Raw genomic sequence first — 21,649 nt, forward strand, 5'->3', positions numbered from 1 at the left:
TACATGTCCCTTGGTAGGTTTCACTGCAATAAGGCGCTTTTGGTAGCCATCCACAAGCTTCTATTGAAGTTTTGACCACTCTTGTTGACAAAATTGATGCAGTTCAGCTAAATGTATTGCTTTTCTGACATGGACTTGTTTCTTCAGCATTGTCCACATGTTTAAGTCAGGACTTTGGGAAGGCCATTGTAAAACTTTAATTCTAGCCTGATTTAGCCACTCCTTTACCACTTTTGACGTGTGTTTGGGGTCATTGTCCTGTTGGAACACCCAACTGCGCCCAAAACCCAAGCTCCGGGCTGATGATTTTAGGTTGTCCCTAAGAATTTGGAGAGTAATCTTCCTTTTTCATTGTCCCATTTACTCTCTGTAAAGCACCAGTTCCATTGGCAGCAAAACAGGCCCAGAGCGTAATACTACCACCACCATGCTTGATGGTAGGTGTTGTGTTTCTGGGATTATGGGCCTCACCTTTTCTCCTCCAAACGTTGCTGGGTATTTTGGCCAAACAGCTCAAATGCTTTTTCATCTGACATCACATTGACAAAGATAAGACCTTCTGGAGAAAAGTTATGTGGTCAGATGAAACCCCGAAAGTGACAAGAGGTAGAAAATGGATGTATGGATGAGTGTTTGTTACAACAAAGTTTACAATTCAGCACATCCCTTTAGACTCTTAACTGACCTGCCACATAATTAAAATACAACATTTTTAAGTGGCTAGCTTGAACAGTTTGATATGTGAATTACTGTTGCATCATTGTTATACAGTATACCTGGTATCAAATGTAATATGTGTTTCACCCCAACAGATTCTGATACTACAGCTACATAATCATGAATCTGTGCCATGCAAATGGAGCATAATTGAAGATATAAAGCCTGTAAAGGTACAGACTGCCAGTTATAATTTTAGTATTTATGCTATACTAGTGACTAAAATGTTCTGATACAGTTTAATGAATAAAAAAGTAACTGCATCACGGAGAGACTTACCCCTGTGTTTGTTTCTTTTAGGTTGATAAGTTCTTGCCCCTCCACCAGCTGAGCAAGTTCCTGCAGCAGAACCGGCCACCACCTCTGATGTTTGAGATGACCCCTTCTTCCGGCATGCTTTCCCCTGGCGAGCGGGCCAATATCCAAGTCAAGTTCAGTCCTATTGAGGGGGTAAGCACCTCAAAGATGGTGTAGATTTGTAATGATAATAATGTAACCAAATAAAATGTCATTTTGTAGAATTAGAATCTGATCACAATAAACAAATTTCGGCCTTTAGACAAATTAAGCGCAGCACATTTACTTACAATTGACTGCTGTCTTTGTAGTGCTTTTACAAGAGAGATTTAATCATCCATGTGACTGAGGGTGCCCACCCAGTGGTGGTCACAGCCCAGGGACAGGGTGAAGACCCACAGCTAGTGTTCTGCCCACCAGATCTACACATGGGGCCTTGCCTACCATTCAGTATGGAGATTGAAGCAGAGGTCACTGTCCAAAATCCCTGCTCTTTCCCCGTGGAGTTCTACTCTCTTGAGTTTGACACACAATATCGTAAGGAAGAGGAGGTAATGCTCTTTTCCTACAGTAATGTAATGCTCTATTGATTTTTCTCAGGGGTACGTGATGGCATTTTTAGAGTTTATTAGTTTATTAGAGCACAGCTGCAGCTAATAGAGATCTTTGTGGGGTACAAAAAAAATACAAAATAAAGTGAAGAACTGTTGAAAACACTTATCCGCATAAAAAATGAAACCATTATAAACCATTGTGACCTTTAAAGGGGAACGGTACTTGTTTAAAATGTTTGATTTCATTCGCAATCCTTATGTAAGACAAGAACACTTTCTTTTCAATGTACACCAATCTGTAAAATGCAGCGTTGCATACTCAGTGCATTTATATAAAATGTTGATGGTGTGGCTCCCATTAGCTCCATTGTTAGCAGACTTTTGCAAGCGCTTATTTACGAGTTACAATGCAAAAAAATTGAAAACGTGTGCTTGTCTCACACAGGGATTGTGAATAAGAGGCGAAATTCAGAAAAAAGTACAGTTCCCCTTTAAGCTTCATTTTATCTATACACCAAAATGTATTTAATTGGTGCGTGACACCCCCCAACCCCCCGCCACCAAAATTAAAACAGTTTAAATAGGTAACTGGCCTTCTAAAAAGAAAAACTAACTTTTAGTCCTGAAAATTTGTGTGTATCCCCCTTTGTAGTCTGTGTCGACACTGTAGTCAAAAGGCTTCTTCTTTTTCATTATCTTCTTCCCATTTCTAATATAAGGTAATGTAAATTTCTTAGTTACATCCGTCAGTAAATTTGCCATGAAAGCGCTAAAACATACCGGTTTAGTGAGTTTATATAATTCACCCAAGGAACTTTAGTTAGTAGAGAGTTCCGATCTGACGGTTTATCATGGGACACATTTCCAGCGTTGTTATTGCACTAGTGAGCCACGGATGAGGAGATGCTGCTCTATTCATTGAAGTAAAGTATGAATGTCATTAAAAAAGTTAGCTCTATCTTTTTACACTTCCACACAAGGTCTTGGCATGCTACACCGCTACAACAAAGATGATGGATAAAAGATGCTGCCGAAGGTGAGCCACATAAATACAAACCCCATTTCCATGAGTTGGGGAAATTGTGTTAGATGTAAATATAAACGAAATACAATGATTTGCAAATCCTTTTCAACCAATATTCAATTGAAAGTACTACAAAGACAAGATATTTGATGTTCAAACTCATACATTTGATTTTTTTTTGCAAATAATAATTAACTTGCAATTTCTTGGCTGCAACACGTGCCAAAGTAGTTGGAAAAGGGCATGTTCACCACTGTGTTACATCACTTTTTCTTTTAACAACACTCAATAAATGTTTGGGAACTGAGGAAACTTATTGTTGAAGCTTTGAAAGTGGAATTCTTTCCCATTTTTGTTTTATGTAGAGCTTCAGTCGTTCAACAGTCCGGGTCTCCGCTGTCGTATTTTACGCTTCATAATGCGCCACACATTTTCGATGGGAGACATGTCTGGACTGCAGGTGGGCCAGGAAAGTATCCAACCTCTTCTTTTACGACGTCACGCTGTTGTAACACGTGCTGAATGTGGCTTGGCATTGTCTTGCTGAAAGAAGCAGGGACGTCCATGAAAAAGACAGTGCTTTGATGGTAGCATATGTTGTTCCAAAACCTGTATGTACGTTTCAGCATTAATGGTGCCTTCACAGATGTGTAAATTACCCATGCCTTGGGCACTAATGCACCCCCATACATTCACAGATGCTGGCTTTTGAACTTTGCGTCGATAAGAGTCTGGATGGTTCGTTTCTCCTTTGGTCCGGATGACAAAATGTCGAATATTTCCAAAAACTATTGGAAATGTGGACTCGTCAGACCACAGAACACTTTTCCACTTTGCATCAGTTCATCTTAGATGATCTCGGGCCCAGTGAAGCAGGCGGCGTATCTGGATGTTGTTGATAAATGGCTTTCACTTTGCATAGTAGAGCTTTAACGTGCACTTGCCGATGTTACGACAAATTGTATTTAGTGGCAGTGGTTTTCTGAAGTGTTCCTGAGCCCATGTGGTGATATCCTTTAGAGATTGATGTCGGTTTTTGATACAGTGTCATCTGAGGGATTGAAAGTCACGGTCATTCCATGTTGGTTTCCGGCCATGCCGCTTACGTGGAGTTATTTCTCCAGATTCTCTGCACCTTTTGATGATATTATGGACCGTAGATATTATGCAATTGCACTTTGAGAAACGTTGTTCTTAAACTGTTTGACTATTTGCTCATGCAGTTGTGGACGAAGGGGTGTACCTCGCCCCATCCTTTATTGTGAAAGACTGAGCATTTTTGGGGAAGCTGTTTTTATACCCAATCATGGCACCCACCTATTCCCAATTAGCCTGTACACCTGTGGGATGTTCCACATAAGTGTTTGATGAGCATCCCTCAACTTTATCAGTATTTATTGCCACCTTTCCTAACTTCTTTGTCACGTGTTGCTGGCCTCAAATTCTAAAGGTAATGATTATTTGCAAAAAAAAAAAAATGTTTATAAGTTTGAACATCAAATATGTTGTCTTTGTAGCATATTCAACTGAATATGTGTTGAAAATGATTTGCAAATCATTGTATTCTGTTTATATTTACATCTAACACAATTTCCCAACTCATATGGAAACAGGGTTTGTAAATCCGCCCACAAAACGGCGCTTCCTGAAGCGACTGTCAGAAAGCGGCTTGAGATGATTTGTAAAACATAATCTATGCAACATTTCTCCATAACCATTACATGTTATGGAGACCACAAGGATGTGTTTTCAATTTAGAAAAAAAAATATTAATCAGATTCCTTTAATGCGCCCTATAATCCGGTGTGCCTTTTGTATGAAAATAGACCTGACTAGACCCGCTCATCGGCAGTGCGCTTTATAATCCGGTGCCCCCTATGATGTGGAAAATACGGTAATCCTGGTTTAAATATATTTCACTCATATTCATGCACAGCATGGATCCCGAATTCGTATAGCAAAAATACACTTAATAATTACAGTTAGAAATGTCCCAATTATCATGTCATTCTTCTTCTACTATTGTGTCTGATATATCTCTTTTGGTCATCCATTGCATCATTTGTCTAGATCCTTAATCTAATGGATGCATATGACATGAACGGTATACTGCTGCTTCCTCTGAGACAAGCCGGGGAGAGTCTTCCAGTAGAACTTCTGGAGTATTACAAAGATCACTGCCCTCATTTAAAAGACAATGGTAACTCTCAAACACTGTCATTCATAAACATCTTTCAGGAACAAAATCATCCGTAGATGCTTATTGCCAATTGAATTATCTAACCCTTTTATACTGCAGATGCAAACGCGTCTGGGATGTGTCAGCAAAAATTGAGGCAGCGCAAAAAGGGTTCACACAAAGCTGAACAGAGTAAGTGACTGTACAAACTTTTCAAGTGTAATCATTTTAATGAAGTAACCTGACATCTCCTGAATGGTCTCATTTTAGATTAAATACATTACACTTAAATTACACCTTTCATTCTAGATTTTAAGACATCCATATATCTTTGTACATTAGTCCTTTCAGATATCTTCAAAGCAAGAGAAACTGGAACTCTGGGAACGCTACAGATAAACCCCATCTCTAGAGCTCTTGCCCGGCATTTTGATATTGACCTATCACCCGAGGGTCTTGCTGCCCTGAACTGTAGAGGCATTGCTATTATAGTCCATGGAGCACCTCTGACAGGTAAAATCTCCTTCTTTTCTGTCATAAAAATTTAAAAGTCTTTTGAAAATTAAGGGTTTGTAACAAAAGTTGCGTCTCAGAAAAAGGTTTACCGCTAATGTAAAATGTAGTATTAAACAATACAACAGTATGATTTTTGTTACTTTTTGTAATGCCTACACTGAAAAAAAAATCATAACATTTACTTTAAAAAATTATTTTAAGTAATTACTCACAAATGATTTAAGTAAAATTTAATGCTGCAATATCAAGTAACATTCACTTGCCAGTATCAAATAAATTCTACTTACCATATAACATAACAGTTGTGAAGATATAAAGTAACAGTTACTTAATTACATCCAAGTTTTAAGTTATATTTATTTAAACAAATTAAGTAAAGTCTACTTGTTTTTCATCAGCACGAACATCATTTTACTCAAAATTTTAAGTACATTTTATGTACCATATTTCCTTGTATAGCCGTCGGAGCGCTAATTATTTTACGGCCTCTGCGGCCGCAGCACGGTGGTTGGGGACTGCTGCTCTAAAGCATGTCATCGCACCCACCTTTACACCATCCTGTCTACGTGCGGAAGGACACATGCGTTGCGATGCTTTTAATATCAGTTTGCACTACATACGTGATTAACAGCCAAACCTTTTACACTGACGGTTGTGATATAAACAACTTTAACAGTATTACTAATATGCACCACACTCTGTGAACTCACACCAAATACATTTCTGATAAACATCGACTCTGTAACACATTATAAACGCAAGATAAGAATTACCCATAATACCACCTTGCAGTGCTCTGTGAAGTGATCCTAAAGGCCGGAGCAGAGCCAGTCGGCCAAAGCCTGTTGTGCTGTGCGCATGCGTTGTCATGCATGCGTTTCAAAACACTAGATTTTCAGAGTAAAGTTTATGTAATATTTTTAGGTTTATGTACGTAGAACTATTAAACATTTAAATAGTATGAGGAAACATAAGTAAAACTTACTCTTCCCCCATAATTCATGTATTACGTTAATAAAATGTTTAATTTTACTTAAGAAACTCTAGTTCTTACTGAATGTTAAAAATATTGGGTATAAATTATGACAGTTACTCTAATAAAGTTTACAGCTCCAAAAAGTTACTTTTTTTAGTGTACTGTGTATAATACAAATGATAAAACTGGACTCAAAAGCAGAAAAAAAAAAATCAAAACGCCTCACAAAAAAGCTACACACATGCATGCAAGTAATACTTTGATGCTGGCCATACTTAACTCTTGCGACATCTCGTGTGATGTCAGGAATGATGATAGTTGCATTTCTGAGTTTTTATGTCACTAGGAAGGCTTATTTTTCAGTTATTCGAATTCTATATTTAACAGCATTCAATTTTGGAAGTTGCAGTACAAAACCCATAATTGGGGCAGAATTACGACCGAAACTTTAAATGTATGTGTCATCTTTTCAATTCTTTAAGGTCAAAGCAGCAAAGCGGCCGCTCTGGGAAATTACTATGGAGCTGCATCCTTACATGTGGATGCTGTGTTCGCTAATGCGCTGAGAAATGGTACCTCTCTTGTTAGCCTGGCTGCAAGACATCTGTTTAAACGTGCTGCTGCGGAACATGCTATGAGGATGGAAGAGGCTGGTGTGTGAAATATTCACTGCAAACTATACTGTGTCATGCAGTTTTTGACATCTTACAGTAGATCATGTCACTGAGAAGTGTGGATCTGAAATAAATAACTTTACTCAACATATTCTTTCAGCTCAAATATCTGCAAACATTGGTGCATCAGGAACTGTTTCCTCTGGCTCACCTACTGAAGGCACGGAAGCAACGCTCAGCTCAGGTGCAGCGGAAGCTCCTTCAAAGCCAATCGAGAGCAGCGTCTCTGAATCCAAAACACCTCGGGAGAAAGGCGGCACACGGCCTACAAACACCCCACAAGCTAGCCTGGTACAATTTTTGAGTAAAAAAATATGTAATCTGTCTTGGAACATTTGAAACTCTTTTTCTTATTGTATGTTGATAATGTGACAACTACTGGCTGTTCCTTCGCAAACAACATCTTTGTTTTTTATTAAGGCAATCGATAAGGACACACTCAGCAATCTCTTGCCTGAACAGCTCCTTGTTGGTATCCTTGCAGAGAGGTTTCAGGTAGTATGACTTTTGAATACCTTTATTTCTACTTCCAACCAACAAACTAAAATTGTGTCTAAATACTTGATTTTTTTTCTTTTGTCTTTCCTTTGTTTTTTATCGGTGCTATTGTCATGGTAACAGTTAGCCGACTGTTACTGTGGCCTTGTAATTTATGGTCTTGATTCGGTCTACACCAAGTCAGTGGTATACTGTCTTCAAGTTGTTCTCAAGGCCATTAATAACCGTAAGCACATCTATCTTGTCAACTTATATGACTCCTACAACGCCCTGAAAGCTCGGAAAAAAGCACAAAGAAAGGCTGAGGGTAAACACACATATACACATCCCCCTACTGTATACACTAGTGCAGTGCTTCTCAATTATGTGTGTTATGTCCCCAGGAATTTTATTTATTTTGAGAACTTGTTAATATTTGATTATTTATTCAGCTCTAGAATGCACTGGGAGAGCTACATTCTTTATTAACTCTTTTTTTTCTTCTTTTTCATGTCACAAACTTCTCCATCCTTTTGCGTATGTTAGCTTTGTACTTGTGTTCCTGTGTACCTACTACTCCTACTGCATTTTATTCAACTAGAGTCCCATGGGCCAAACCCGGCCCAGTAATAACACTATACTGGTTCAGTTCAAAATTTAAATTCAAAGTTTGGGTGACAAACATTTTTGCAGCAAATTTCTAAAAACATAAGATAGTTCCTGTTGTATAGAGGAACTTAAACCACTGTAAACACGTTGGTGGACCCTTGCTTTGAAATTTTAACCTTGCAAGCAAACATAGAATACTGGTGTCAAAATATGTGATCCACATACTTTACCTGAGGTAATCCTCAAGGCCCCCCATAAGTCCTCTCCTCTTTGCCAGTTACACATTTTGTTCGTAATTAGATTTTTGTAACTAAGGTGTTGCTGTAGCTTGTTTATTTCTGATTCTGTCAGAAGTCATTTGTTCAACTACTTTATTTATACGAGTAGTTTTCCTCAAAGTTAAATTTTAGGTCTTTTCTTTTTTCTCCTTTTGGGCTATTCAACTGGTGGCCTGCAAGTTCTGTTCCAAAAAATTGGGATAAACTCTTGTTTTTTTAAAACAGCATAGCACTCCTGTATCTCTGACACAATTAATAGACCAAAATCAAATGTCTACTGTAAAGGACGCTGGTTCTCTGGTATATATAAAATAAGGCTAATAGAGAAAGGAGAATTTCAGATCCGTGGTACTTGGCTTTCTGTAAATGTGGCCCCCAGAACAATGTTGTTGAATACCTGTTGATTAGATTGAGCGTTTCTGCCACCTAGCTGCAGGCTTTCTATATCATACTAACGCATATAAGAGTGTAGGCACAGATAATGAAAATCTGCCCTGCTGTTTGGGACCTCCCTGACACCCCACTACGACCTCCTAGGGGGTCCTGACCCACTATTTGAGAAACACTGCACTAGGTGAATGTCAGATAATATTAACAAAAACTTAAAATTCATGCTAGTTTTGTCATTTTTCAAGTATAATCATCATGTATTATATATTTTTGTCAGATGCCTTATTGAAGGAAAAAGCTGAAATGGAGGAAAAGTGGCTGCAAAACATGGATGAGGAGGAATATGAATCTCTGCCGCAGTCGGAGAAGGAGCTTATTATTGAAAAACAGAAACAAAAGACACTCAAGTAATGATGGAGTAGACATAACCACCCACAATACTTAATGAGTTACAGTATTGGCACTACATTCAAGTTTGATTTGTATAAACAACACATCTCATGTCATAGTCGTATTTTGATTTAGCATTACAGTATAGCATTGTATATTTGATTAATTGACCACCTCTTTCTGAGCTAGGTTTTTGGAGAAAATCAAGAAATCACAGAAGGATAAGAAGCAGCTTGAGGAAATGAAGAAACTGAAACAAGAGGAGTTAAAAAAGAAGGGTAAAAAGCCTGGAGCTAAAGAAAGTAAACAAGCAGCAAGGAAGAAGGGTTCAATGGAGAGTAAGCAGGTCTGTATATGTTTGGCAGGCATGAGTAACATGTTACCCTTTTTTTTCAACATGTCAACACATACACATTGTTGTCCCTCTGTCATCTTGAGTTGTTTTTTTCCATGGTGAAATGATTACACAATGTACATCTTTAATGGATAGATGTTAGTATCTATTCAGGTGAAAGTTATTTAGTCTCAAAAATATACATACGAACCGACTAAAATTGATGGGCTCTTTGCACGTTTAATCTCATTCAAACACATTTTGTTGGTTTTCTTGTATAATTTCGGCTGGATATTTGACCACTATTCGTCGTAGAATTTGAAGGGGTTCAGTTTTCTCACACGGGTAGCTCACAAAAGTTCAATAAGGTTGAGGAAGGCCTTGAAAAGGACATTATATAAGCCTCAGGTGAGCCAACTTTATCCATCACAAAACCTGTTGTATTGGGTTTTTTGGATCATATTCCTCGAGCTATTGATTCTAGGTGAATTTTAAGGTAGTCCTCCTTCATTCCATCCACTTTGTACAGTGCTTCAGTACCACTGGCAGTAAAAAAAATACAATACTTTACACTGTCACAGTGTTACCAGGTTTGAAAGCATTATTTACCTTTGCACCTAAGAACATACTTCCTGTCAGTGTAGCCAAAAGACAACCAACTGATCAACCCTATTTCACAGTAAGCAAGATGGACAGGTTAACAGTTGTTAGCAGTTAGGGATGTAAGAGGGTACGCAGGAGAAATAAGCTTAAACTGCTTTTACAATCCAGTAACTCAGGATATACACAGCAAAATATGTGTTTGTTTTTGAAGCTAAGGGAGCTACTGTACATACAGTCCAGGAAGAGATGGAAAACCCACAGAGAAGCTAACTTGGCAATTTGGATTTGGAAGTTGGTCGGTAGACTGCAAGAGTGCCGCATAGGAATCATTTTGGGGGAGTTGAGAGCACCACCGCCTTGGCAGACTCAATTGCAGAGCACTTGGAAATGCGGATATATAAAGCCTGCATTTGGGTATAATGAGCCTTTGAGCCAACTTGAATATGCACAACTGTAAATATGCTGCATATCTGGGGTGTCTTTTTGTGTAAATCAAATGTCACATGTGACTTTTTATTCCAAGAGATTCAATAAACACATTTCTTCAAAGCCAAACCTAGAATTATGTTACTGCTCCTGTACTCCTCTACTTCAGAGTGTCGTACTGTACTCATCCCAAAAATAAATATGCTAACTAAAGATATGTGTTTTTCTAATTATTTTTGCTTATTCTTTTGTTTTATCCTTAGTCAATGAGTGCATCTGGTACCAGAATGTCCTCTAAAGACTCACATGACAAGAAAGACCAATCCTCTTCCAATGAAGGTACAAAAATTTACAGAATCCCACTAACACTGTGATGTTATTAATTCACAGATTAGAGCAGTGGTTTTCAACTGTTTTAAACTCTTTAAAAGGATCTTTAGCATGTTTACTCACCACTGTTTTTTCCGTATCTTAGTTCATTCTCTGTCCGTCAAAAGACTTATTGGTGAAGGTGCTGTGATTTGTTTCCCAATGTATAAATTGTTCTTGTTTTAAGCTATAGTGTGTCAGAACTTAAAACTAAATTACAAACCGAGGGGTTTCTATGTTACTTTTTGTTCCGCATGTAAATACATCCATCCATGCATTTTCTACCGCCTGGCCCTTTTGGAGGTTGCGGGACAGCAGGAGCCTATCCCAGCTGCACTTTTGCGGAAGGCGGGCACACCCTGCACAACTTGCCACCTCATCGCAGGGCCAACACAGATAGACAGACAAACAATTTTACTAAACATTCACACAACAGGGCCAATTTAGTGTTGGCATGCAAATCTCTAATCAAAAATATCGCAAGCTCAGATATCTGTTGGTCATTATGGTCTATGCTTCTAATGCTACTGTCAAGTTATCAGGTTATTTCTCTTGGGTTTTCCTATGACGCCACCGCTCAATTTTTCATCAACGAGACAGCTCACAAACCTGCTCCTTGTGCCAAAATGCACAGTTATTTTTTTCTTAGTTTTATTTTTCTGTTGCTTTTCTGGACATAATCACATGTGTAAACTCTACAAACTGAAATTATAAAATAAATGGTGGTAAAATAATGAAACACAAAACAAAATACTATGATTTACTCCAAAAAATGTGGGATTTCATGGAATTTAATTTAGCTAAATTTAACTTGTGAGGTTCCCACAACCCAGCAAGGGTGAACAAACACCGACTTTGCCGCAAAAGTTGGACAATCTTGGTGTGTAGAATAATGATGTATATATTATCACACAACCTGAGGCGTTCCCAGGCCACTTCCCAAAGTGTCCTGGGTCTTCCCCGTGACCAGATGCCTGAACCACCTAATCTGGCTCTTCTCGGTGTGGAGCAGTGTCAGGTTCAAACACTGATGACACTTTATTATCAGACAACAAGCAAGGAATCATGCAGAGACGGAGTTCAATTTAGCTCATGAGGAGAAAGCATGGAGCTGCACACTTAGTCACAGTCTCACCGTACTCTCTAACTCTGGGGCCGTATAGCTCGGTTTGTAGAGCGGCCGTACCAGCAACTTGAGGGTTGCAGGTTCGATCCCAGCTTGCACCATCCTAGTCACTGCCGTAGTGTCCTAGGGCAAGACACTTTACCCACCTGCTCCCAGTGCCACCAACACTGGTTTTGAATGTAACTTAGATATTGGGTTTCACAATGTAAAGCGCTTTGAGTCACTTGAGAAAAGCGCTATATAAATATAATTCACAATTCACAATTTGAGAAAGGCTGGCTTAGAGTTTGGAAGTCCCAAAATGTTTTTAACCAAAACCACTAGTGTTTTCACCGTATACAGGAAAAAAAATATATTTAAATGATCGTATTGTCTTGCAGCAAATCAAAGTGCTGACCCTAAGAAAGATGATGCCAACCAACTCGAAATACCTGGAGGGAGAGAAGAGGTGGGTTTTAGCAATTGTTTTTCTATAAAATTACACAAATAACTGTTGAATGAACACTAATAAAATACAACCTTTTCACGGGTGGTCACGGAAAAGTCAAATTTTACTTAAAAATGTTTAATGTTATTGTCGATTACCCTTTGTTTTTTTTCTCTTATTCTGTCATCCGTGTCTTCTTTTTCTTTAGCCAAAGGAAGATAGGCTATACAATCTGTTTAATGCGTATGAACGTAGCCAGATCCAGGTGGAGCACATTCTCCAACACTGGGATCGTGCCCAAAAGTTATTGCGGGTTCCAATTCCCGGTACAGAGCTTGTACCAGGTGCAGATGATGCCCCGGCAGAGAAACAGGTACCTTACTGGTGTTAAAATAACTTGGAATGTATTTTAACTGCCATAATCCCCATTCTTTGCAACTGCTGCATAGTCTAAATCAAACACTAAAAATGTACACATACCGTACGTACACCCATACTGTATATTCAGAGATAAACTGACACTTTATGGTGTATTTGCATGTGCACAAACTCAAAATTGTTAACAGGCTCATTCAGGAAAGAAGAGCAAAAAATCCACTAGCAAGATTCCGTCTCCGTACAGTCACATGGAACCAGCAAACAAAACGGACAAGACAATAGAAAAACCAATCGTCATCCCTCACATCATTCTTAAACTCACTGGCAAAGATTATCCAGATGTGCATGACCTGCTCAAAAACCAATCTCTTCCCCCACTTGATGAGGTGAGACCAAAAACTAGTATTTTGGTGTTGTTTTGTTTTGTTTTGATCGATCACCATGTTTATCCATTGGTTCCCTTTTTTCACTTCTATAGATACTGGATGAGTTAGGGATGGGATCAAGCACACTAACCATCCCTCCTCCTATTACATTGTCACTGGTCCGTCTTCCCAAAAACAGGGAACGAACTAACAGACCGCTAAACTGCAATTGCTTCACCTTTTTAAGTCGTCCTTCCCCAGATGAACTAGATGAAAGGAAAGAGGAAGATGATGATGATGTACAAACATCAAAGGTAAATTGACATGTCATATGACCGAAATGTTTTTTTTTAAGTGTTGAAATTTAAATCATTATTAAATCCAATGGATTATATTTTAGCATTCACATTTTAAAATATTCAATTTCAAACATTTTTTATGTAATTCAAAATATATAACACGTTTTAAAATAAGTAAAAATTATTAAACCAAAAAAATAACATCTAGATATCATTTGTGTAATGATACATGTCCCTGTGTCCTAAAGGTGCATCGTGGTCGCAACAAAGCTAGTGCCAAACTGTCCGCACTTAAGGATAAGGATAAGAAGGGCAGAGAGAGTCAGAAGAGCGTGAAACGACCAGCACCCCTTCCCAAAGTCAGGGGCTTGGAGCAATCCTTAAATTCTTCTACACTTGACATACCTGACCAAGACCCTCTAAGTGCAAGCATCGAGCAGAAACGCAGCCAGAGGTAGGAAAAAGAATGTTTTATCAAATTGTTTGTCATGCAGAAGTTAAACATTTTTAATGATGTAGCATTGACTCCAATTTAAAGTGACCAGGATAATGCATCATCTCTTCTCTGCTATTCTTTTATATGTGATTGATTCTATGTGTGGTTGTCTTTGTCGTTGCATACAGCCTAACATCATTTCGCTGGGTTGTACCTGCCAATGGACAAGTGGTGTTAAAGATATGGTTTTACACCAGCTCCCCTGGAACATTTGAACAGATCTTTCACTTTGAACTTCTGGGGAATCAGAAAGTCTACCAACTGCTCTGTAGAGGAATTTGCACATATCCCTCATTCTGCCAAGACTACAAGTAAGTCAGCATTGTTGAACTTTCTGTTAAGGAATAAAATTGATACATTAGGTTATTTGTTCTAGCAAAAGCTTGGTTGAGCACCTCCCAAATGGATGAATAATACAAAAAACAATGCACTGATATTGGGAGAAGATTTTCAGAAAACGTAAAAGTGACACTACGTGTTTGTCACAGCGATCTGGCAGGAGGGGCCATTAGGGAGATTATTCAAAAATACCTCTCACATACTGAAATGCTCTCACCTGAACAAACAACTGAACAAATATTATGTCATGCACACTAATAAAATCCTCTCTTACCCACTATCGAATTTTTTTGTCTCATAAATACGCCTAAATTATTTCATACACACTACTGAAGTTTTTCTCTCTCATTCACAATACTGAAATCCTCTCAAACACCTTACCAACATTTTCTCGCAGACACTACTGAAATCCTCTCATATATATGACTAAATCTTCTAATACTGAAATCCTCTCACACACCTTGCTGAAATTCTCACAGACACTACTGAAATACTCTCACACACCACTAGAATCCTCTCATACACACGACTAAATCTTCTCATACACACTACAGAACTCCTCTCACACACAACACTGAAATCCTCTCACACACACTGCTGAAACTCTCTCATACGCACTACTGAAATCCTTTCATACACACTACTGACATGCTCTCCTACACACTACTGAAATCTTTTTATACACACTCCTGAAATCCTTTCATCTATGCTACTAAAATCCTCAAATACACAACTGAAATGCTTTCAATGCACTCACAACATTTTGCAAAAACTAATGAGAGGTTTAAACACGTTAGTAAAATGCACACGGTTAAAATGGTCTGTTTTAGAAAGTTTAACTGTAACAGTTCAACCGTTAATATTAAGTATACAGTTAAACAGGAAAGATTTCATGTTAAGTAATGGAAACAGGAAGACATTACACAGGGAAGAGCGCGTTCTCCCCAAATGTATTCAACCAACAATATAGTAGATATTTTTAACATTCGTTCATTCATTTTCTACCGCATGTCCCTCTCGGTCTGAGAATAAAAAACAACAACATTATTTTAACATTTTCAAAAGAAGTGTACACAAATTACTTTCATCATAGTTTTCAAAATGTGAACAATAAATTGAAACAACAATAACAAATAAAGAAATAAAAACAAAAATTATTTTGTTCAGTTGTCTGTATGAGTTTCTCCAGTACGCTACACCTTTTGGTGGACAAGTTGTATCTGAATTAATTGTGTTCCTTATGTGCTTATTATTCAATTCATGACCCAACAAGTTTATTCCAGCTATCATTAAGACTGGAGAAACTTACACAAGCAATGTCCTGCACTTGAACATGCACGAGCTGAACAATGTTGTCGCGTACACGCAGCGCTCATTCCAACAGGTGATAGCCCGCAAGACAGGAAGACAGACTTTGTTTAAAAACATTCATCAGAAACAATATTCCTATAGTACCAGAGAATATCATTAGCGTCTAATGGCATGAAGCTGAACAAGTTGAAAAGCATTTAGAATTGATACAACATGCGCATTTGTGTGTTGCGTTGATTAAAAGGAAATTTCTCAGCTGTTGTTCACTGCGGAGCAAATTTAACCACTGCAGCTATTTTGCTGTATATACGCTGTATAATGAAAAACTATGTAAAATAATATGTATAATTATACTCTTGTGTAGACATGTTGGTGTATGCTGCACAAAGTTTATTGCAGGGCATAACCTCCAAAAAAATCATCAAAATAAATATGATGTGGATCAAAGGGCCTGTCCCCACAGTTACATTAACGTTTTGTTTCGCTGCCGAATTGAAAAAAATAAATGCATCTGCACGGTGTCGTATTAAGAACGAGTCACATCCAGGCGGAAACGATAACTGGGTGACAATTATGTAAAACAATGTCTCAACACAATTCACGTTAATAGCAGACGGAGACAGAGCACCAGATTTCCTCCATATGTCAGTAGTGACATCACTAAAGTGCATGTCAGTTTATAAATAAGTTATCGAGAGTCTGGAACAAGTACAGATATGTTGTGGATTCTGAGCGTCGGACAGGCCACAAGCGTTTGGACCTTAAAAGTTTCCAACTCTGTGAAGAAATTTGGAATGGATCAGCAGCTAGATGTCCATCCATCCATTTTCTACCGCTTATTCCCTTTCGGGGTCGCGGGGGGCGCTGGCGCCTATCTCAGCAACAATCGGGCGGAAGGCGGGGTACACCCTGGACAAGTCGCCACCTCATCGTAGGGCCAACACAGATAGACAGACAACATTCACCCTCACATTCACACACTAGGGCCAATTTAGTGTTGCCAATCAACCTATCCCCAGGTGCATGTCTTTGGAAGTGGGAGGAAGCCGGAGTACCCGGAGGGAACCCACGCATTCACGGGGAGAACATGCAAACTCCACACAAAAAGATCCCGAGCCTGGATTTGAACCCAGGACTGCAGGACCTCCGTATTAGCAGCTAAATGACTCATGAAGTGTATTTATCCACTGAAACTCGCCTCGCCTTGAATGTGCTCAAACCAGTGAAAGTTTGCTTCTTGAAGTGGGCAACTAAAGCAGAAATGTGCTTCTAGTATGTTTAATCATACTTGAATCTTGACCAGCCATAGCTCGTTGAGATTAAGCTATAAAACAGTTAAACTTGTTACACTACATCAGAGCTCGCTAAAATGACGAAACCTTTTGAAATTAAGATGCATAATCTTAGTGTTGTTGTGTGTTCATATTTCCAACATAGTGTTTGCAATGAGGTATCTAGACATTTTATATTTTTTTATTTTTTTACTGAGACACACAACACCTGCTGAGGGGACAGAATTAAGAGTATGTCAGGAAGAGTTGCAGGCAATTGGGAAAATAAAGAAGAGGATATTGGATATATTTGTGTGTGCATATATTTAAATTTTTGCAGTCTTTTATTGTTTGATACTGTATATACACTATTTCCAAAAGTGAATATTGGCCAATAAAAGAAAGCAACATTTTGTTTACATCACACAAACACCGTTCACCCACATCACCTCATTCTCAATCCACATTTCTAACAAAAGCTATATACGAGAGTTACAATATTAAATGTCACTTGTACATATAGTACAGTATATAACAGGAAAACAATAATTTTCACAGTGGTATACAATAGTAAAGGAGACAATAAAGCTTAACATTGTGTTAGTATTTAATATAATATGATGGCTGTATTAATATTATTGCCTATGTGTGTTTGTACTGCATGCTTAGTTAATAGATAATGATGTTTTGTAGCCACAGTACTATTCGTAGTAACTACATCACAACCACAGCTTTGTTGTTCATCATTGTTGTTGACAGCTGTTGCGTGTGAAGTGCATTATATCAGGTACAACTTTCTTATATGATTGGAAGTCGCATGTGTTTGTATTTGGTCACAGAATATTTTGACGAATTATTCTACTAAGGGCAAAAGTGTACATGTCAGTCACAAGCACTCCAGAGAGTGGGGGCTTTACCCCCAGGACATTGGGGAATTCAAAGGACAGCAGCAGTTGGATTTTAGGAGAGATAATGAAGACATTAGCAACATCTGGTAGGAAGCCCCACAGATAGGGGTAGAGGATGATAGGCGTCGGGGGTAACCCGACTCAAACAGATCAAAGGAATAATGTCAAGGATAGATTGATTGGCCAGACTGACCAGCACCACGGCTAGAACCACAAAGAGGAAGGGTCTTTGTGTAAAAAGGTATTTAGAAACAGTTGTCCGAGAGAACATGAGAAAAGATTCGGCCCATTCCTTCACCTGGAAACTGCAGTTCCTGTCTGAGGTCCACTGAAATAAATAAAGCTTTTTGTTTGACGATTCCTCTTGGCGTCTTCTTGGCTCATCACGTAGCACACAGTCACTCTGTCCTGGTAGAGAGACACGATCAACCGATATACAACACGTGTCTTCTCTCATTTAATGATCACATGACTGTGACAAAGCGGCAATGTCGCAAAACAAGGCGGCGTTCTCAGACTTTCTCCCATTATGGAGCCCGTTCCTAAAACCTCTCATTTTATTCCAGCCAGAATGACGTTTACGTGGGGATAAAAGGCTATAATGATAAATTTCTTTACCGTTTCCACCTAGAGGTGTTTTGGCCCCATGCTTTTATCCTATTCCCATCTGCATGGGAAGCGAGCGCACTGACCACCGAGCTAAAATCTTTAGCAGCAGTCATTGCGGAAGTGAAATTTACTAACGTACACGGGTGTGTCTGGTAGGGCAGCGCGGGGACCTACCCTGAGCGTAGACATAAAGGACCCGGGCCCCTCAACCAGCTCCAGGCTAAGGAGGGCGGACCTCTCCCATGGCTTGTGACCGGAGGAGCTCAGATCACGCAACATGTTTTATTCTAATCACCACCAATAAAAGAGTTGGACATATCTGGGGTAATAGGCTGCCCCAGTCAGGATGAGTCATGGTTACTAAAAACTTTACAGGACAGATTTCTGTCTGCAAATCATATTGTTCATGAAGATCGCCATACAGGATTTACTTTACAAAAGAGAAGTGTGGAATATTTCTCTTGTTGCCCTATTTGTATTTCATTTTGTTAAATTGACATATTTAGTGTTTGCCGCCGCAAAATCACCAAAACTGTTCATTTTGTTGACAAAAAATGTTATTGTTAACGACCTATTTTTCCATGACTATAATAGGACGATAACAAATCACAACAAATGCAAAGGGAATCAATAGTTGACAAAACTAAAACACCACCAAAGACATGCACCTGGGGATTGGTTGATTGGCAACGCTAAATTGGCCCTAGTGTGTGAATTTGAGTGTGAATGTAGTCAGTCTATCTGTGTTGGCCCTGCGATGAGGTGGCGTCTTGTCCAGGGTGTACACTGCCTTCTGCCCGAATGCAGCTGAGATAGGCTTCAGCGACCCCCCGTTACTCCAAACGGGACAAGCGGTGGGAAATGGATAGATGGATGGAAACAGAAATGTTGACAGAGACGAAATCTATTAGTCATTAAAACTGATAAAGTGCAGAGACTAAAACACTATCAGTGAAGCAAAAATAAACGCAAGACATGCAAAGTAGTGGCTTTTCTAACAGTGTGTCTATTTATTTCAGTTATGATTAAAAGTATAACTTTGTCAAAAGTTTTTGAGCACATTCAACAATATCACAGTAATCACGATAACTATGATGATTTTGGTCACAATAACCGTGATAAAAAATGGTCATATCGTTGCAACCCGACTGTATTGTTTCACACCCTCAATACAATACGTCTTTTACACCTGGAAAAAACAGAAGACATATGGACTGCAGGCTCACCATCCGGACATACTGTATATGCAACAGTAAGTAGGTCGAAGCTAATAACTTTGAATTGCAAATACTGCACTTTATTACTGTTACAACTAAAGACGGTAGCGCAGAAGCAAGACTGCTTGCTCTACAACTACACCATGGGCGAGCTGGCCTGACAATTTACTAAGCTAAGATATGTGTGCCGTGGACTTGAATTGATGTCCCCGGCACGTTGTTCAGTTAGTTTCACAACATAACGACCCAAAAGACCAGATGTGTCATTTTTCAGGCTATCGCACAAAGAAAGACACTTGTTGCTGTATTTTAACAGGACATTCAGTTCCCTCTGGGTATTCTGGCTTCCTCCCACCTCCAAAGACATGCACCTGGGTACAGGGTGTGCGTGTATTTATGCATGCGTGCATATGTACGTATGTGTGTGTGTATGAATATACGTCTCTTTGAGTGTACGTCTGTATGTATGATGCAGCTGATGGTGACCTTCTATCGCTCGGCTGTTGAGAGCCTGCTGACGTACTGCATAACAGTGTGGTACGCCAGCTGCACTGATGCAGACAAAAAGGCGATTCAGAGGGTCATAAAGTCTGCACAAAAAATCATCGGCTGTCCCCTGCCCTTCCTGAAGGATTTACACAACTCCCGTTGCCTTAACAGAGCAAAAAACATTACCCTGGATTCCACCTGTTCGATTTCCTACCATCGGGCAGGCGCTACAGGTGCATCTGAGCCAGAACAAACAGGCTCAGAGACAGCTTCTTTCCCAAAGCTGTCACCATGTTGAACTCTAACTTATAATAATAATAATTCACCCTTATACAATATCATGCCCTAATACCCTACCGTGCAATTGTAACGTTCGAGTGCAATACGTCCGACACTGATTGTCATTTATTACTTCGGTACTCTTGTCTTGTTCTGTATATTGTACAGTATTTTCTATTTCTATAGTGTTTTGTATATTGTACAGGATTGTTTATTATTTTTATTGGATAGTAGTCTGTTTATTTCAATTGTTAGTTTTTTCCTTTATTACCTCTTGTGTTATTTATTTAACCCCATATTTGCACCCACAACCGCACCTTAAGTTGGAGTCTTTAATCTCGTTATACGCAAATATAATGACAATGAAGTCCATTCTATTCTATTCTATTCTATTCTATGTACGTTTGTGTGTGCAGTATATTTGTCTCCCAGTATATGTGGGAGTCAAAGCTCAGTCCCAGCCACAGAAAGCTCCACCCGAAACAGGTGGTGCGCTGGCCCGAGAACACGAGCAACCATACCTCCACAAGCCCAACCCCGCCACAGAAGAGCAGGACCCACCCCATCCAAGACGGCTAGAGCAGGACCGCCCAGCACTTGGGCAGGGAAACCACCAGCCCCAACCCAAAGGGACCCCAACGGGACACCAACGATGGTGCCCAGCAACGGTTCAAACAAAGAAAAAAAAAAGGGAAATGACAGACACATAAGGCCACTACCCGAGGAGCTTGTCCCCGCGCAGCACCATCACATGGGACACTAAGGCGCCACAACAGATGGTGGCAGGGGGTGCACACGGACCCCACTGAGCAGGGCACCTGAAAAGAGATGGTCGGAACCACTGCATTAAGTCAGCACAGTTTTTGCAGTCTCAATGCGCCTTTTTATTACTTAATTAGATGTATTCATTTTTTTCTAACACCTTCCTTTCCAGCATACAGAAAGTAAAACAAAATTAAACTTGTAAATATTATAGTGTGAATGAATAATCAGTAAAAGACACCCCGAAGGAATAAATACAAGCAATTGATTAATCCTACTCCTTTTCAGATATGTTGAATAGTGCCAATGTAATCACTTGGTTTCCTTTAATATAGTAGTAGTAGTAGTAGTAAATGGCGGTAAAGCTCGGTTGGTAGAGCGGCCGTGCCAGCAACTTCAGAGTTGCAGGTTCAATCCCCGCTTCCGCCATCCTAATCACTGCCGTTGTGTCCTTGGGCAAGACACTTTACCCACCTGCTCCCAGTGCCACCCACACTGGTTTAAATGTAACTTAGATGTTTGGTTTCACTATGTAAAGCGCTTTGAGTCACTAGAGAAAA

The 21,649-nt window shown here is 39.3% G+C and overlaps 1 protein-coding gene across 2 annotated transcripts in view; it reads left to right on the forward strand.

The window, feature by feature from the left end:
* hydin (HYDIN axonemal central pair apparatus protein) overlaps positions 1–21,649 on the forward strand; it is a 107,335-nt gene that overhangs the window by 40,603 nt on the left and 45,083 nt on the right. For both annotated transcript variants that reach the window (XM_061917443.1, XM_061917444.1), the window contains exons 33-51: positions 813–890; positions 1,018–1,167; positions 1,326–1,565; positions 4,663–4,792; positions 4,892–4,963; positions 5,114–5,284; positions 6,746–6,916; positions 7,038–7,228; positions 7,358–7,432; positions 7,559–7,742; positions 8,969–9,098; positions 9,271–9,427; positions 10,708–10,783; positions 12,320–12,387; positions 12,575–12,739; positions 12,933–13,130; positions 13,223–13,423; positions 13,657–13,862; positions 14,033–14,215. In XM_061917443.1, the coding sequence (XP_061773427.1) occupies positions 813–890; positions 1,018–1,167; positions 1,326–1,565; positions 4,663–4,792; positions 4,892–4,963; positions 5,114–5,284; positions 6,746–6,916; positions 7,038–7,228; positions 7,358–7,432; positions 7,559–7,742; positions 8,969–9,098; positions 9,271–9,427; positions 10,708–10,783; positions 12,320–12,387; positions 12,575–12,739; positions 12,933–13,130; positions 13,223–13,423; positions 13,657–13,862; positions 14,033–14,215 (2,846 nt within the window). The remainder of the gene's footprint in view (positions 1–812; positions 891–1,017; positions 1,168–1,325; positions 1,566–4,662; positions 4,793–4,891; positions 4,964–5,113; positions 5,285–6,745; positions 6,917–7,037; positions 7,229–7,357; positions 7,433–7,558; positions 7,743–8,968; positions 9,099–9,270; positions 9,428–10,707; positions 10,784–12,319; positions 12,388–12,574; positions 12,740–12,932; positions 13,131–13,222; positions 13,424–13,656; positions 13,863–14,032; positions 14,216–21,649) is intronic.

This window comes from Nerophis ophidion, linkage group LG12, assembly GCF_033978795.1.
Source record: "Nerophis ophidion isolate RoL-2023_Sa linkage group LG12, RoL_Noph_v1.0, whole genome shotgun sequence".
Lineage (NCBI taxonomy): Eukaryota > Metazoa > Chordata > Actinopteri > Syngnathiformes > Syngnathidae > Nerophis > Nerophis ophidion.